The sequence below is a fragment of the Salvia miltiorrhiza genome, chromosome 8 (assembly GCF_028751815.1).
Source record: "Salvia miltiorrhiza cultivar Shanhuang (shh) chromosome 8, IMPLAD_Smil_shh, whole genome shotgun sequence".
Lineage (NCBI taxonomy): Eukaryota > Viridiplantae > Streptophyta > Magnoliopsida > Lamiales > Lamiaceae > Salvia > Salvia miltiorrhiza.
In genome coordinates, this window is record NC_080394.1 from 4,356,094 (window position 1) to 4,374,626 (window position 18,533).

The 18,533-nt window shown below is 34.7% G+C and overlaps 2 protein-coding genes and 1 long non-coding RNA gene across 3 annotated transcripts; 1 reads left to right on the top strand and 2 right to left on the bottom strand.

The window, feature by feature from the left end:
- Window positions 1-3,262: 3,262 nt before the first annotated feature.
- Window positions 3,263-7,908, bottom strand: LOC131000168 (premnaspirodiene oxygenase-like). Its single transcript, XM_057925945.1, has 3 exons — window positions 7,774-7,908; window positions 4,300-5,207; window positions 3,263-3,968 (listed from the first exon to the last, which is right to left on the bottom strand). Exons 2-3 carry the CDS (start codon window positions 5,200-5,202, stop codon window positions 3,339-3,341), a joined length of 1,533 nt encoding a protein of 510 aa, XP_057781928.1. The 5' UTR covers window positions 5,203-5,207; window positions 7,774-7,908; the 3' UTR covers window positions 3,263-3,338.
- A 2,339-nt stretch (window positions 7,909-10,247) lies between these two features.
- LOC131000169 (uncharacterized) lies at window positions 10,248-11,629 on the bottom strand. The gene is made up of 2 exons (XR_009093679.1): window positions 11,150-11,629; window positions 10,248-10,987 (listed from the first exon to the last, which is right to left on the bottom strand). It is a non-coding gene; the product is annotated as an uncharacterized LOC131000169 (long non-coding RNA).
- Window positions 11,630-15,549: 3,920 nt separating this feature from the next.
- LOC130997967 (pelargonidin 3-O-(6-caffeoylglucoside) 5-O-(6-O-malonylglucoside) 4'''-malonyltransferase-like) lies at window positions 15,550-18,131 on the top strand. Its single transcript, XM_057923405.1, has 2 exons — window positions 15,550-16,736; window positions 17,843-18,131. Exons 1-2 carry the CDS (start codon window positions 15,550-15,552, stop codon window positions 18,129-18,131), a joined length of 1,476 nt encoding a protein of 491 aa, XP_057779388.1.
- The last annotated feature ends 402 nt before the right edge of the window (window positions 18,132-18,533 follow it).

The following is an 18,533-nucleotide window of genomic DNA, read 5'->3' on the forward strand; positions in this document are numbered from 1 at the left end:
TTTGCAGTTTAATGGTTCGAACTTTAACATTTCCTTGGAACTCCTCCTTAAGGATATCCCAAGCTTCTTTTGCAGTAGTGGCTCGAATAATTCTTCCCATGATAGAATCACTAACAGATTGTTGGAGAAGATAAAGAGCTTTAGCATTTTGTTGCTTTAATTTCTTACGTACCTCGGATGAGGATGTCTTGTCGATATCTTCTCCCGGCATGGTGATTCCTTCTTCAATGACATCCCAAAGATCATGGGATTCAAGGCAAGTCTTCATACGAACACTCCAATAGTCATAGTTTTCTCCATTGAATATTGGAGTCGTGATGGAGAGACTTGACGACGCCATAACGCCCGCTTATGATCGAACAAGCTCTGATACCACTTGTTAGAAAATGGAGGTGATTATATAGTGGTTTGAGTGTGGTGAGTGATTGTAGTGAAGTGGTGTAGAGAATATTGTGAGTGTAGTGTGTGTAGAAGATAGAGAGAATGATTTTAGAGTGGAGCTCTTGTCTCCAAAGAACTTAGATAATATTAGATAGAGTGATGTTTTTGAGATGTTTAGATTATGTGAGATTGGTTACAAATGGCTCACAAGAGCTCTATTTATAGGTGTGGAAGATCTCTCTAGATCCCACTACACTAACTTGTATCTAGAATTCTCTACTAGCATCCACTTAAGGAATTCTCTAGATACTATATAGAAAATATCTAATCTCTAGAATACCATACATGTCCTAGGTATTATTTAGAATACTCTAGATTGATATAGCTAGTGGTGAATTCTCTAGAATATACATAGCTTATTCTCACCTAGAATATTCTAGATAAATGCATCACACTTCAATAAAATATAATTCCAATTTCGAAGCTGCAGTGGTGGTTGGCTAGGAATCTGTTGATCCTTAAACTTTTAAATAAATCTCTTGGCGGTTGGCCACTAGCATCTGCGTTAAGAATGTTGATTCTAAAATAAATTGTATATGTACTTATTTAAGAATATTGGTAATTAATATTTTTGAATTAACCAAACAAATCCAACAATTAAACTAGCACACATACTTGATCGGCAGATGGAGAAAAAGAAAAAGGAAAGCAATCCAACTCCAAAAACAATAAAACTTCGAAGCATAAATTAGAAATAAACAAATGCAGTCCACTAATTAAACCAAGAAACTGAAATTTTCATCATAAAATTCGCGATCAATGAAAGATGTATATAATAACCAAAGCAACAAGCATCAACACAAAAGCAACGATTACAATCTCAAATCCTCCACTCTTATCGCAAAAAAAAAAAATAATAAAATAGAAAGGAAGTGAGGCAAACCTGAAAAAATAGTGAAAACAGTAGCTAATTCCCAAATAATGGCGAGATGATTGGACTTAGGGTTGATCAATCTCCAAACGAAGCATCTGATGTTAGATCCGGTGGTCGAAGGCGGAGGTGATGAAAAAGTGGCGGTGGTCGACGGCGGTGGACGATGGTGGCTGGTTGACGGATGTCGGCGGCGACTGGAATGGGGGATTTTTGGAGTGTAGTCGGTGGCGGTGGATGTGGTGAGTGGGTCGGAGACAGTGGACGGTGGTAGCTGGGTCGAAGTCGGTGGACGAAGGTGGCTGGCTGATAGAGGCGATGGAGTGTGGACGGTGGTAGCTGGGTCGAAGTCGGTGGACGGAGGTGGGTGGCTGACAGAGGCGGTGGAGTGTCGACGGCAGCTACCGGAATTGGGATTTAGGGATTTGAAAATTTTGAAGAATATAAGAACGAAGGGGATTTTGATTTAGTTTTTTTGTGACTGAAATATTCTGTTCTAAAAATTTGTATCTTATTTATTTAATTTTTTTTGAGGGAAAAGAGATACTATAATCTTATTGATCACAAGAACATGGGAGATGAAGATGACCCACCGCAAAATACGGAGGTTCATTCCAAACATGATGTGAAATATCTCTCGAAGCTTTAGCTTGACAATGAGCAATAATATTACGCTCACGCTTGATCCAACGCAAACAGACGTCCGAAGAGAGCTCAACTCGACAAGAAGAAGCAATGCAGCCTAACTCCAAAATGTTCCTCTCAGTCGAGAACACTGCATCACACGCCCTTTCACAATTCGACTCGACCACACCTTTTTGAAAACCCAAAATCTTAATCCACGACAAATTCTTATTTATTTATTTAATTAGATTTATTATCTTGCGATGGAAAGAAGGCGTTGTAAAGTTTTCAATTCTTTTTTTATAGTAATTTTTAATTTTACGAGTTGAGATAAAATAATCTATCGTTAGAATTTAAATAAATTTTTGAATTTTTTATATTAAGATTTGAGGCGGAAAATTTCATCGCAAAATCATAGAGACGGAATTTCCATCTCAAAATTCCGTCACAGAATTTCGGCTACAACCATGTGAAATTTCTGTCGTAAAATCCATCGTAGTGTGCGACTCATTCGCTTTTCTATCACTAAATCCGTAGCTAGAAACATATTTTTTTGTAGTACAAAACTAATAATGCACCATGATTTACTTTAAACTCAATCACTGAACAAAAAGAAAATTAAACTACATTTTAAAATGACTTTGTAATAAAAATTAATTATAAATAGTGTCTATAATTAGAACGTATATAAGGTAAATGATTGAGGATGCGTTCATTTTTGTTGTAAATTTATCTTGAGAAAAAAAATATTAAAAAAAATCTACTTTTAATTAAATCTCTCTTTTCTTTTCATGTGTCTGCCCGGGCGGACCTAGCCACCCATCATTTATATGTATTCTTGACTGATAGCTGTCAAATCGGTCAAATGTGTAAGACTTTCACAAAAAACCCATCAAATCAAAGAGTATTTAAAGAATAGGGCATAAAATGCTTATGTTTATAAAAGATGACATTTTTACTATAGAACTTAAGGAATAGGGCATTTTAAATTTTCACTCATATATATAATTGGGGTATGATGGAAGTAAAACAAAGATATTAACTTACTCTCTCTATTCCCCATATTATGCATATCTTTTTATTTTTGGTAGATCCCCCAAATTTAAGCACACTTTATTTTTGGACACTACCTCACACATAATTTTCGCAATTTTACTCTTGTAACTCGCACTATTTAACAATACCCTCAATGTAGGACTCTTTTGTAACTATCAATATTCCAAACAACTTTTCATTAAAATTCGTGCTGTCGTCAATTATACATATTTATTGGGAACGGAGGGAGTATAATATTGTAAGGACAATATATATTTGATACGACGGGCCTACTAAAATTTATTTACTATAGAAATCAAAGTTTGGGGCCAGAAGCCTCGGTTTTGAATCTATGGTGTTTAAAAATTTATTCATTCGGCAACGATTGATGGGGAGTTGCAACGACGACCAAATCCTTTTCTGGCCCTGCAACCACAGAGGTCTGAGGAATGTTCAAATCTTGGGCATGGACACCATGAGGGAGTTTCCAGTCGAAGTGATGAAGAAGATGAGCTAAAATGAGCGAAACACCAACCCACCCAAATGTCATTCCTGCACAAATTCTTTTCCCACTCCCAAATGGTAGATATCGAGAATCACTTCCTGTGGTATCCAAGGATGCCTCATTTGCAAATCGTTCAGGTTTGAAGCTTTCGGAATCAGTCCAATACTTAGGATCTCTATGCATCGCCCACGCGTTCACAATCACATTGGTTTTCGCAGGTATGGTGTATCCTCCTATTTTACACTTCTCCCTCGAGAATCGGGGGATGAAGGTACATGGAGGATGCAGCCTTAGAGTCTCCATGATCACAAGCCTTAAGTAGTTTAGTTGCTGAATATCCTCTTCTTCCATGCTATTAGTGTTGCCTTTTTCCTTCACAAGTTTTCTTATTTCAGCTTGTGCTTTGGCCATCACTTGTGGATGCCTTAATAGTTCTGTCATTGCCCAATGCACGGTTGACGATGATGTATCAGTTCCAGCGTGGAACATGTCCTGCATTATGCATAAACAAAAATACGTACTCGTGTAATTAGAAATGAGACTACTTGACTTGACACCTACTTATATCGTATACGATGTGATACTTCATCCGTCCACAAATTAAAGAATGTGTGGTGGAGTGGATCGGAGGACACAGATTTTAATAAAAAAGTTGGAAGATGTGATTTTAGTGTTAAATGGTGGATATTTTGTAAATATTGAGTGTGAATGGGGTTTAAAGTATAAAGGATATTCCTAAAAAAGAAAAAACACACAATCTTTGTGAACGGACAAAAATAGTAATAAACACACAATGTTTGTGGACGGAGGGAGTATGACTTACTAATATTACGCCTTTGATGTCGACAGAGTTGATTGGGATTTTCAACCCTCCGTCTTCCTTAATCCCGAGCAAAACATCTACCAAATCTTTGTTGCCAAACTCTCCATTACCTCTCCTAGAATCCTTCCGATTTGTTTCGTGGTCGTCGATGATGCCATCAAGAATCACATCAAGCTGGCGACACATCCTCATAAATCTCAGCTTAGTCCCCCAACTCAGCGCTTGAGCTATCCTGGAAGATGGGAAAATATCTGAAACTGAAGAGGTGGCGCTCATGCCCATGGCTTCTTTCACTAACCTGGGCACTGAATCCTTATCCTTGCTCACCTTCCCAAACGCAGTTCTACAAATGATGGAGCTCATAAATGAGATGATCTTCTCAGTTAGATTCACGGGCTCTCCGGCAGAGACACGGATAGAATCAAGAAGATGAGAAACCTCATCGTTCCTGATGGAGCTGAAGGAACGCACGTTTTTAATGCTGAGGAGTTCGAGGGTGCATATCTTGCGCATCTGCCTCCAATACTCACCGTATGGGGAAAAAAGGATGTCGGAGTTGTTGTGCCAGAATAGCATGTTTTGGGGCCTTTCGGCGAAAACAGGATCGTTATCTTTGAGTATTTCTTTGGCAATTTCAGGCGAGGAGACGACGATGGTGTCCCTGCTGCCCAGCTTCAAATGCATTATTGGGCCATACTGTTGGGATAGATCTCGAAAACCACGAAAATCCAAACCACTTGAAAGGAGGTGCAAGTATCCGATTATTGGGAGTTTTTTAGGGCCTGGTGGTAGATCAACGCCAACATTTTCGGATTTCTTCCAAATTTTCATCAACAACAACATTACAAGAGGAAAAACCACAGCACAAGTAGTTGTCAACGTCCATTCAACATCACCCACCATTTTCCCTAAAAACAAAATCACATATATTAGTAACACCCATTCTAGCTGTTTACTTTCATAGATACAATTTGAGACAAACCAAAAAAAAAGTCATACAATTTAATATAATCCGACAATTCAAATTTGTATTAAAATTACTACAATTTGGTTTGTCCACATCAGTATTCCCGCATGCTAAGTAAGCTTAATTTGGCCGAAAATAGAATTAATTCGAGTTAAAATTATTGCAATTAATAAATTGTTGTATTTTTTGATTCCTTTTAAAATTCATGTTAAAAATTAGAATTGGTCCAAAATTAGTATATCTATGCGCCAATAATCCATAATTAAATTAGAGTAAAATTTTGAAGTAGCCAAAATGAAGCATAAAACACAAGTTATGGCACACATTGAAAAAATATAAAATTTGGCCATTTTTATTGATTTAGACGTTTTTACCCTTAATGAGGCGGACCAGGTAGGATCAGGCACGCGGGTCGCGTGCCGAGTCGGGTTAGACACTTATGGCACTATTAGTGCCATAAGTGTCAAGATTTTACTTTGATTTTATTTTGGATTTCCGTTAGCACTTTTGGCATTAGTGCCAAAAGTGCCAACGGAAATCCAAAATAAAACCAAGTAAAATGGTCATTTTGGCACTTATATGGACACTAATAGTGCCATAAGTGTCATACATGCAACAGAAACAACAGTAATAGAATCAAGAAATCATAAATGGATCATCTAAACTCTAAATGGATAATCTAAACCCTAAATCGAATATCTAAATCCTAAATGGATAATGTAAACCCTAAATGGAACATCTAAACCCTACGGGGAAGTGTTTAAAATGGTTCTTTTGGCACTTATGGCACTATTAGTACCATAAGTGCCAACGGAAATTCAAAATAAAACCAAGTAATAAAATGTTGCGTATGGCACTTATAGCACTATTAGTGCCATAAGTGTCATACGCGCAGCGGGCGCTGGCTTTTTCCCGCGAGCGCACAACTCACCCATAAGCTTCCAGCGGCCGCGCAATCATCCAGCGGTCGCGCAATCACTCCAGCGGCCGAGTAAAAAGGGCAAATTAGGCATACCACCTAATTAATGGCCATATTTTGATGTTTTAAGATTATGAGCCAAAAATTGATTTTCAATCTTCATTAAGGCCATTTGACTATATTGTTTCATTAAATTACCTCAATTGTTATCTTTTTTTATTATAATAGTGGTACTAGTGAAATACCGCTTTGAATTTCAACGGCATATTACTGCAGTGTGATAGTATTTTTGATATTTATTAGAAGTAGTATTAGAAAACATATAAAGTTATATGAGCATGTTTCTTTAATTTCTTTTGAACTTATATATTTAAAAAGTTTATTTAGATTCTCATATCACTTTACAATTTATGTACCCGTATATGTTCCGTATCCATTTAAATTTATCAAATATATAATAATTTATGTACCCGTATATGTTCCGTATCCATTTAAAAAAATTATAATGATAAATTATACGGTAGTAATTACTAAGAACAACTAATTTCAAATTTGATCAGTTACATAGAAACAGCGGAATAAACACAAAAGTTTAATATTCTAGTTTTGACTTATGCAACTAATTTCAATTTTGACAATATAATTTTAGTAACTAACATGCATATCTCACTTAATCAAGTCAACACTATCGTTGACATCCACCGTATTCAACCACACAAAGTTTCAAACAAAATCACTTTTTCTCCTCCAAATTAAATTCTATTATTGGTTTTATATATTCAAAGATATAGGGTTATTTATTTAAGTAAAGACCAATCTATTTAAATTGAATTTTAATAATTTGAGACTAGAACTTGAATAATGAGCTTAGAAATTAGTTAATATTATTATGTTATGATCCAATAATTATATGTATACATATACATAAGAAGCCAGAAAATTTAATAATTAGTCTTATTTTTTTTTTTAATATATGTTAATATTTTTATTATAAATATTTATAATATGTATACGTATGTATAAAGAAGCCAAAAAATTTGAGGGGCGGCTGCCACCACCTGCCATCCCCTAGCTATGTCTCTGTTGATATACGGACAATTACAACCTATCTGATCATTAGTCACTGGAATTAAGATCATGACTGCAATCCCATTGATTTGAGCTACAAATTTTCAAACCAATTTTTCAATCTTGCATCGATTTAAACTGAGATTTCACCTCAAACCCTAACTTCACATCGTCAAATCGGTGCCAGATTAAAAAATTGCTTTGGGGCTTTTATAGTTTGCAGTCAATACGATCGATTGATGATCAGATCAGTCGTAACGTCCTGATTATTACGTCCGAAAAAAATAGGACATGCAGAGAAAATGTATATAAAGTTAATAAAAATAAAGTAAATAAAGAATAGATAAAAAGTAAGAGAAAGATAAAGTAAAGAGATATATAAAAAGTGGATAAAGTAATTTAATTCCTTTTTCTGGTTGAGACTTTATAAATGGAACGTCTCACAAAGGAAACTATGACGTTATAAATGAGACGAAGGGAGTACTTAAAACGTAGACAAGTTTATGTTTTGGAAAATTACCTTAGTTGTCGAGGGTTTGCAGTTTGTGCGTCGGGATCTTTTTTTTTCCTTTGTTTTTTAACTTTCTCTTATTTCTCTTCTAAATTCACATCTATTTATAGGAAGCAAAAGAAGATGTAGTAACTGAGTTACATTGTACAAATTGTGACTTGATCCCGATTATTTAGGATTAAACAATTATGACTCGATTAAAATTCGACGGCTCGGCATTTAATTTCATGTATAGACTTTGAAATGACATTGAAATGACATTATTTAATATTTTTTTCTTTAATTGAAACGGCGTCATTTTTTTAGGGCTAAACGACGTCGTTTTGTCTCAATTGATGAAAATAGGTTTAAATTTCAAAATCGATGCTCATCCCTAACCAGAATCGATAAATTCAGATCCTCTCCGGCAACTGCCTCGTCGGAATCAGCATCGCGTGGTGGAGGCGCAACCACAACGCCCACCACATCGCCGTCAACAGCTCGACCACAACCCCGATCTCCAGCACATGCCCTTCTTCACCGTCTCCACCAAGCTCTTAAGCTCCATCACCTCCTTATACTACAACCGCAAAGTGGAATTCGACAAATTCACAAGATTCCTGATCAGCAAGCAGCATTGGACATAGCGACGTCGTTTTGTATTTCCACGTCAGCTACAATGACACTGTTACGTACACGTGGCATGTTTAAAGACACCTCAACTTTCCAGCTGCTGGACTTCAATTTTATGAAAAATAATTGGAACATATACAAAGTTCATGATTACCAATTTTTTAAATTTCGTTATTCATCAGTATATACTGCCTTGTGACCCTTGTTCATTAGTATATACGTCTTATTCATTGTATTCAGTGTCTCACAAAAAATAAGGGGTCTCACTGGAGCACGCCCCTATATATATATGCAAGTGATCATGTCATGTTATATCAATTTGGCAAAATTTTCTACACGTCCTAAAAAAAAAAAAAAAATCACTAGTGACATGAGATTTGGTAGCTACTATGTGTGTCATAATAATTAGTGACATTTGATGATGTAGTTAATTACACTTTCAAACGTCATAATTTTTATGACATGAATATTAGCTACCAATTCCTCATGATACTAATAGAGACTTTTTTGTAGTGATGTACGTGTATCAGTACAGTCTATTTACTCTAAATAAATTTAATTAGAGTTTTATTAATCTATAATTATACTCCAAACTATTTTCGCACTATATATCAATTATATCTTAAATCATTGAAAATAATTTTTTAAACTTTGAATTATCAATTTTGTATAAAATGTACCCTTCATCTGTCTCCCCCACGCTCTCTTCTCTTGGTACAAATGGGTATAATTGTGCCAAGTGTACCTAATGAATGACACAATTGGCACGAATTTACTCATTTGTACCAACTGTAAATTCATTCAATCTTCAGTCACATTTGACACAAATGGGCATAATTGTGTCATGTGTACATAATAAATGGCACAATTGACACGAATTTACCTATTTGTACCAACTGTACCATCATAACCCGCGTGCCCCAACCCAAACCCGAAGCCAACCCACGCACAAATACGAATTCGATCCGCACTAATTAAGGGCAAAACAATCCTAAAACGTAAAAAATGGGAGGCCAAATATTAAATTTCATTGCTCAATATAACTATCTCACAAGTTGACTCTTTTTTTAATCTGCAATAAGAGTTCATTAATCATAATTAAATTTTAATTAATGTGTATGCACTGTGTATTCGTATGTATCAAAGTATGTCCAAGTCAATTTTAGATTGGAACAAATTGTGGTTGTGTTGGGACCGGACTTAAATAATTTCGGCCGGTGACTTTCCATGATCACTAGTTTTAATGAGGTTCAAATAAGAACAATTAAATAAAATAAGACGGAGAATCATTTTAAGCCATTTGATCATAAAGATGTACGGTGGATGTATCATTTTGATGGATGAATGTAGAACCTGAGTTCGAATCCTGAAGGGAGTAAAAAATTTATTTTCACTACAAGAATTCGGATTTTCAGCCACACACATAAATGTGGTTAAAAGTAAGGTTATGTGTGGGTATAAATATTTACCCACACATAATGCAAATGTCAACATGTGTCACTATAAAAGTGTAGAGAAAGTTTTTTACCCACACATATATTTATGTGTGGATAAATCTAATAATACTACCGACACATATAAGTGTCTCTAAAAGTGTCTCATATGTGTAGATAATTATATTTTTATCATAATACAATGATGATGTGGAAATTACGTGGATGCTGATGTGGCATGTACACGTGGCAATTTGTATGTGTGGATAAATACCTAACTTATGTGTGGCTAAAACTATTTAGAATTTTTTCAATTTAATTTTTATTTTATATATATAAATATATATTATTATATTATAGTTAATCTAAGGTATATTCCTAACTAGTTTAGAAACTCTTAAATTAAAAATAGTATGTACAACAAATTAAAATATAACATGATTATATAAAAATATTTACTTTATTAATAATATCAAAGTACACATTATTTATGTCACAACTATAAAAAGCATTACATAATAATACTACACAATTGATCAAACTATTCTAATTTTCTATGAAGCTTCGTTGACGAAAAGTAATCCAACGTATTGGTTAAACTGCATATTGACATCTGCTTCAGTTATTCCTGTAAAGATAATAAAAACACAAAATTATTCAAGATACACATCTATATATTAATTAAACACAACTTAATTGGATTCAATAAGATGAATACATATGCCACAAAACACTCTTACCTGACAAAAACAGAGAGGGTGCAACTAAAGTTAAGAAAATAAAGTGTGCTTTCTGCCAGATCAATCATATAAAAAAATCCTTTAGACCTAGAAATTGCAAGAATTGGAAGGGCAATAATAAATGAAAGCAATAGAAATCCTTCAGAAAATATAGCATTTTCACTCACAAGGTAGGCAATACTCGAACTTCTTTTACGCTCTATATTGAGATGTCTTAGACCAGCCCTGCAAGAAGTAGCAACTCTTGGACACAAGTGTTATAAGATCAATGGAAAAGTTGTCAACAATATGACACACGAAATGAGCAGGAGAAACTTTAAAGGAAATTCTGATACCTTTTCTAAAGAGACCCAATCCATTTTCATCTCCTTCATGGGCACAATTTCTTTAGTCACCCTCTGAACTGATTTCACACCAACTGGATGAAGATTATACCTTCTGCAATGTCATGAACAATTTAATTTTTTTAGCTATTGAATCTTCTGATGAAATTAAGATCTACATGAATCAATTAAGCTCACGACAATAGTGTCTCATGTTATTTTAAAAAAGAACTAACATGAAAGTTTAGACTACAATGTATTGAATAGAGGAGACAACCTTGGCAGCTGAGGTCTTCTGACGGCGGGGAAGGTTGGAGGCGGCGCCGCCGCTTAACATTCCTAGGAGAACTTGATGCATCTTCCCACAGGCGCCCTCAGTTTGATCAGCTCCGCGCAGTTGTCTTAGCGGCCGGAAATTGACTCAAAGGTGACTCTTTCGGAGCATTTGGATAGGGTAGTGGGGATTTACCGGAGCAGAGGACTTGGCAATCTAAACTCCACTAAGATTGTGGCAATGAGAGCCTGAAAACTGCCCGACTTCTTAAGATATAGTTTTTTGAATGTAGGGCGGTAAAATGAAATAGTTTCTTGAATGCCTTTTTGGGTGTAGGGCGGGAGAATGAAATTTCTTTCTAATCCGACATTTTTACGAATTTAAATTATATACTTATCTTATTTAACACTTATCTCTTTTTGGCTAAAGCAATATACACAAATATTATTTAAATCCAACACTTTTAGTTTTGTGTAAGTAATGAGTTCGACCACAATAATTCTATGAAAAATTAAAATCCAAATGTTTTGATTATGCTGAGCGATTCTAAAATAGATGTATTTTGTATCATATTTTAATAATATTATATTATAGTTACAAATATTTATGCAAGTAATGCTAAGCTATTAATATTTGTAAGATTTTGTGTGGTGCAACATATATAATTATGAATTGTGATATATTAAAATGATAACTTTATATTTAAAATTAATTTGTAATTAATTTTAAAATTAAGTGATAATTTAGCGATTATAATAAAATTAAAAATTTATTTATATTCTATATTTTTTCTTTTTATTTTATTTGTATATATCTTGTTATTTTTCTATTTCGGTAAATTTTATTCTTGGATATTATGGTCGAGAAATAAAAAGTTGCTTCCCTGCAACATAAATTTCTATATTGATTCAGCAAATTTTTGTCGATATTTTCTTTACAAAAAAACATAATTAAATTGAGTGAAGGCAATATAATTTTCTTAACTATATATAAATGTTGACATATGGATTATCAACCACACATAGATATTCGGTAAAATGTGTGACTAATATTTTACATATATTTTTCACATTAAATAAAGTTTGAAATAAAATTATTTAAATAAAATCAAATAAAAAAATAATTAACAAAAGAATATACGTGTCACTAAAATGTTTATGTCACACTTATTAATTGTTAATAAACTAATGTTTAAATATGTCATTAACCACACATATATAATCCTTAACTATGTGTGGGTAATAATGTTTATTAATTTGCCACGTAAACACATTAAATATAAAGAGTTAAATAGAAAATAAAAAGTTAAAAATAAATGAGATTAACTCTTTTTACCCACACATAACTAAATGTCATTAACTGTTTAAAACAGTCTAATGAATTTACCTACACATATTTAATTATGTGTGGGTAAACTGCCACACATTATTATGTGTCACAAATTATGTGTGGCTAAAACCTCAAATTCTTGTAGTGTTTTTTCAAATGCAATAAATTTAATAACGGATGCATTAATTATATAACAGATGCAATAATTTTAATAGTTCTCATATTCTCACGAAAATTGTGATCACTAGAACCGCATCCAAGGCAATTCTCTTGTGAAGAAAAAAACACACAAAAAATCAAACTAGAAATTCACTAGCTGCTCAATTATTCTTCTTCCAGCCGCCAAGATAGTTAATTGCCAAAGAAAAAGTCAAGTTCTCCTATCCCCCAAAGTTCATATTTAATTTAAACTAGTACGCCCTCCCGTGCGATGCACGGCGAGCATAGCTTACATTAAAATTAAATGATATATTAAATTATTAAAAATAAATACTATTAAATATAGCCAGAATATAAGTAAATACAAATTATTTTTCTTAAAAAATAAAATAATCTACATTAATTACTCAATAAAGAACATTAATATGAAAGCACAAAATTTTCAACTATTAGAATTCTAAATTTCTATCACTAATTAAATATAGTTAACCGGTATATGTAATAATAATAATAATAATAATAATAATAATAATAATAATAATAATAATAATAATAATAATAATAATACACAATGCAAAATACATACTATATAAAAATTATAGTTTGTGTTTTAATAAAATGATAAAAATAATAGTATTAAATACATAAGTAAGTAAGTAAGTCAAAATCCTGAAAAATGAGAAGAAAAAAAATATTAAAGAAAAATTAGAAAATAAGAATCCTTGTAAAATGCATTGTTTTTCTTATTATCAGAATTCTTGGTCATATCTCTCTTTCCTCAGCAACATATTGATCACCACCAAATTATAATTATAAATGGATCAAATAATTTTTTCTCAATTTGTTTAATTTTAAGAAAGATTCGGCATTCGATTAAATATTTTTTATGCATATACATAATTTAATTCTTTTCTTTAGAGAATATACATAATTTAATTCTATATTCATAAAAATATAAATATTTAACTCTATGGCCCAAAATGTATTTTTTTTAAGCCTAACACCTTTATTTTGATACCATTATCCAAACTCTCATTATGAGGGCCTTAAATCATCAGCCCAATTCTCTCTTCCTCTCATATGCCCTCCATACGCCATTCTCTTCCTCCCCCTCTTGTATACAGAGACGGATCTAAAGGCCAGGCCACCCCGGCCGTCGCCCGGTCAAATTTTTTTTTTGTTACTTATAAATGTATGATTTTAATTTTTTTTAATCTATATATGTTAATCTCGCCCGGTCATAATTGTGTCATTTCAAATAATTATTCAAGATTCAACTCGTTTTCTTTACTAAAACTTTATTATAATCATCCGGTGAAATCTTGCCCGGTCATTATTAAATTTCTAGGTCCGTCCCTGCTTGTATATCTCACCTCCATCGTCTCTCTCTTCTCCCAAATCACGCCAAAACTTAGATCCCTCCATGTCACTTTCTCCTTCAAATCGGAGACTTTCAACGTCATTCTTTCTGCCACCTTCTCCGATCGAACAACAGCAGCCAACTGAAGTTTAAAGAGTGACTTGTGTCATAGCTGCTTTTTCTCCATTTTTATCTGCAAATCTCAGCGCCTTTTTTCTGCAATTCACGTCTTTTTTCTTCGTTTTCTTCTTCTCCATTTTCTTTTGCAATTTTCAGGTCGGACTTCACCGTTTTCTTCTTCTATAATTAACTGCTGCTTCGTCATCTATGATTCATCACCCAATTATATTCCCTTTTCTAATTTATATAAATATTAGCGTTCAAATTGCAATTTCCAGAAATCTCATTGGGTGATTTGCATATGTGAACAGTGAAACTCAAATATAGATCTTTTATCATTAAAAAGTTCTTCTCCATTTCTCGTTTTGGTTCTCATTTAAAGATGTGATTTTTTATATCTGTTTTTCCTTTTCTTCCCCTACTTTGATTTCTGGCTAATCAGAAAAAGAATAGAAGAATAGAGATGGGGTTAAACGATTTAAGGTTTTCTTTTGCAGGAATGATGGGTTGGGTTTTGAACAATTGAAAAGAAATTGTTGTTTTTCATTAATTCTTCGATTGAGGAGCAAGAGAAAGTTTGATATATAGTGAAGAGAATTCAATGTGTTTTACGAATGAAGATGAAGAGAAAATTTAAGATGAGAACGTGGAAGAGAAAATTTAAGATTAAATGGAAACATACTCCATCCGTCCTACGAATCTTGACACGTTTGATTTCGGCATGGGAATTAAGGAATTATAGATTAGTGTTTTAAGTGTGTAGTTAATAAAATATAAAAGTGATAAAGTAGGAGAGAGAATGTGATAAAAGTGATAAAGTAGGAGATAGAAAATAATAAAAGTGATAAAGTAGGAGATATAAGTTACCTTATTTGAAAATGTGTCAAGATTCGTGGGACGGCTCAAAAATAAAAACGTGTCAAGATTCGTGGGACGAAGCGAGTATATAATTAAACTCTTAGCCCAACTAAACGTTTGTGGCTAATTTAAATTAAATAATAATTATATCCTTAAGATAGTGAATTATATTCTTGTGTAAAATTCAAGCATAATTTATACTCCCTCTATCCACGAAATGAGTATTCATTTTGGGGGTGATACGGGTTTTAGGAAATTGTGTGAATGAAATAAGGGGTCCACTTTCATTGTGAGTGAATTGTGTGAGGTACACTTACTAAAAAAGGAAATGGGTACTCATTTGATGGACAAACCAAAAAAGAAATATGATTACTCATTTCCTGAACGTAGGGAGTATATAATATCATGCATGATTAAATTTATTTTTATAAAAATAATAGTACACAAGGTGGAACACATAAATTGTGAGACACTAAATCCCATCCAATAAATCTAGGATTGCTTATATATTGAGCTACTAGTCTTGTGTATTTCAAGTATCGACTCCAATATTGAAAAAAAAATGAAGATGAACAAAATGAGTAGCAAGTTGATAAAACCACACACCCCAACCCCTCAAAACCTCAAGAATTACAAGTTATCGTATATAGATGAGCTTGTGGACCCAGGAGAATATTTTGCAGTTGTTCTGTTTTACGAATCGAAACCCGAAGACGGCAGCCTCCAGTTGGAAGAATCACTGGCCAGAATCTTGGTTGATTTCTATCCTCTTGCAGGAAGATTCATCAATAATTATAGTTCGATTGACTGCTGCGACGAGGGAGCCGAGCTCGTCGAAGCAGAGGCTCTAGACGTCGAGCTGATCGAGCTCGTAGCAAAAATGGAGCTCGATCAGCTCGACAATCTCCTCCCCGACCAACACGAAGCTCCTGATATTCCAATCCTCTCAATCCAGATCACACGTTTCTCATGTGGTGGGGCCGCCGTCGCCATCAGCGTCTCCCACAAGATCTTCGATGGGTCGTCGCTTGCGACGTTTGTGGCCGCCTGGACGGACGCCACCAATCCAGATCATGCTAAGAGGGTAATCTGCCCGTCTTTTCATCTCCCCTCGTTGCTTCCATCCGTGATCCGCAACGACAACCCGGCCCCGGCCCCGGCCCCGGGTTCCGGTCACAAGCTTGCTTTGAAGAGGCTTTCGTTCAACAAGGAGGCTTTAACCAGCCTGAAATCAAGAATAAGCCGAACCAACGGAAAACCCTTATCCGGAGCGCGTGTTGTGTCTGCCGTTTTGGCCGAAGCTCAATTCCGACTGGATCGCGCCAAACACGGTAGAAGCAGAAGCTGCGTCGTATATCAAACGGCTAACATGCGGGAGAGATCAATACCACCGCAGCCTAGACACACTTGTGGGAATTTCTGGGCCCTAACAATGACGCCACCCACGGACGAGGTCGATGTTAATCAACTTGTTCGTGTATTGGGAGATTCTATTCGAGACGCCATTGCTCGTCATGCTGAGATTCTGTCTCCTGATTGTAATGATGGACACGATATGTACACAAATATTATCGAAAACTACTTTAGGCATATGTGCGATCCTGAAATCACTGCTTTATCAATCTCTGATTGGAGTAGATTTGGATTCCACGAAGCTGACTTCGGATGGGGGAAGCCTGTTTCGACGAGCAATCGATTTTGGAAGGCGACCAACAACTTTGTGGTGCTGATGAGCGACAAATCGGGAGATGGGATTGAGGCATGGTTGTATTTGAACCAACATGAGGTGCCTTACTATGAGCAAGATGAGGAGATCAAACCCTTCATATCTAATTAGTTGTTTATGAATCACTGCTTTACAAATAATTAAGTTTCTTCTAAACTACCCTTATTAATTTGTGTCACTACCACAAAATGCATAGTTTCTGTTGTTTACAGAAAATGCGGTCCTACAAATAGTTTGTACTATTGTTTACCGAAAATTTCAGTTGTTAATTTCGATGGTTATAACCATTTGTAGTGTATACGTTGTCTTTGAGCCTCTCACTATCGTTATTATTGATTTCACAAAATTAAATTCAACTTCTCCGCACATTTGTAGTTGTTAACAACTTCTAATTTATTTATATACAATAAAAACTAAACCTAAAAAATAAAATGGTAATGATTGAATTAGTTGTTTAAAATATTACATATATAAATATTTATTTTTATCTATTAAACACACACACATATATATTTACATAATTAGTTTTGGCACTTTAAATTTTCATAACTTATTTATTTCTAATCTATGTTTTACATTTGTCAAGGTCTTTAATTTATGATGAATATTGTTTATATTTTGATTTGGGAAGAGAAATATATGGGGTTTGAACTATGAACCACAAGTCAACATTGTCCCAATATTACAATTATAATCTCTAATTGCAATTACAATTTTTTTTACTTCTTTTTTAGTTCTTTTTACGAAAATGCATAAATTTTCACACAAAAATGCATTAAATGGTACAAAAATATATTGCACTTTTCCACAAATTTGGTTTTTTCACCGCTGACCCACCCCATCTCCACTCCCCCCCCCCCTCGAGGTCATTTTTTTTTTACTTTTTTCTTTTTTTGTTTAATTTTATAAAAAATACTATTTTTTAACAATAATGCAAAAAAGCATAACTTTGCACACAAAAAATGCATTAAATTGTATAAGGTCAACCCCCCACCCCCCCCCCCCCCAAAAAAAACCCCTCTTTCCAATTCTGCAAGTCGACGATCCACCCGACGACGACGAAGACGAGCGCAAGGAGAAAAAGGTCAAACTCATCGTTCGCCTGGTAGAATGAAAAAATCGTACATGCCTTGCTAATCCTCAGTGGCCTGGTAGAGGGCGTCGTCGCTGTGGATGCGGCGGCGGGATCCAACGGCCTGCTGGGGGTCGCCGCGCCTCTTGGATATGGGGGTGGGCAATTGTTTTTGCTTGACCTTGAAAATTGGTGTAGGGACGAGGGATTTGCAGATTTGGAGATTTCCCCTTATGCAAGAGGATCTAGGTTTAATTTGGGGGCGGCGTTGATGTTGTGGTGGCTGGCAGCAGCGAGTCGGAGATGGAAGATGGAGATTCAGGGAAAGGGGCGGAGATGGAAGATGGAGGATGGTAGGTGAGGCGGCGGATGGATCTCGACGAGTCGAAGATGGAAGATGGAAATTCAGGGAAAGGGGCAGAGATGGAGGATGGCGGTGAGGCGGCGAAGATCTCTCTATGCTCGAGCGGAGAAGAAGATCGAGATTTCTTCTTCTTTTTTTTTTTAATTATACTCACTCAAGAAACGGCGTCGTTTTGGGTGTTGTAATGTAACAATAAAATAACGTCGTTTTCCTACATCAGAAAATCATCAACGTCAACAATATTCGATAGCCACGTCACCGCCGATCAAGGTGGTAGTCAACGCGGGTGCAATTTGTAATTAAATTAAAAGGTGATGTATTATGGAGCTATTTTTTAAGGTCATGTGCAATATGCAAATTAATCCAATGAAAGTTCGTGTATTTTTCGGTTTTTAACTC

What these genes read in the sequence shown, in the direction of transcription:
- LOC131000168 (XM_057925945.1), bottom strand. Translation starts at nt 5,202, where the DNA reads ATGGTGGGTGATGTTGAATGGACGTTGACAACTACTTGTGCTGTGGTT. An exon ending in ACATCAAAGGCGTAATATTA is followed by an intron (nt 3,969 to 4,299) that starts GTAAGTCATACT and finishes TGCATAATGCAG; the next exon opens with GACATGTTCCACGCTGGAAC.
- LOC130997967 (XM_057923405.1), top strand. Translation starts at nt 15,550, where the DNA reads ATGAGTAGCAAGTTGATAAAACCACACACCCCAACCCCTCAAAACCTC. An exon ending in GGAGATGGGATTGAGGCATG is followed by an intron (nt 16,737 to 17,842) that starts GTTGTATTTGAA and finishes GCTAATCCTCAG; the next exon opens with TGGCCTGGTAGAGGGCGTCG.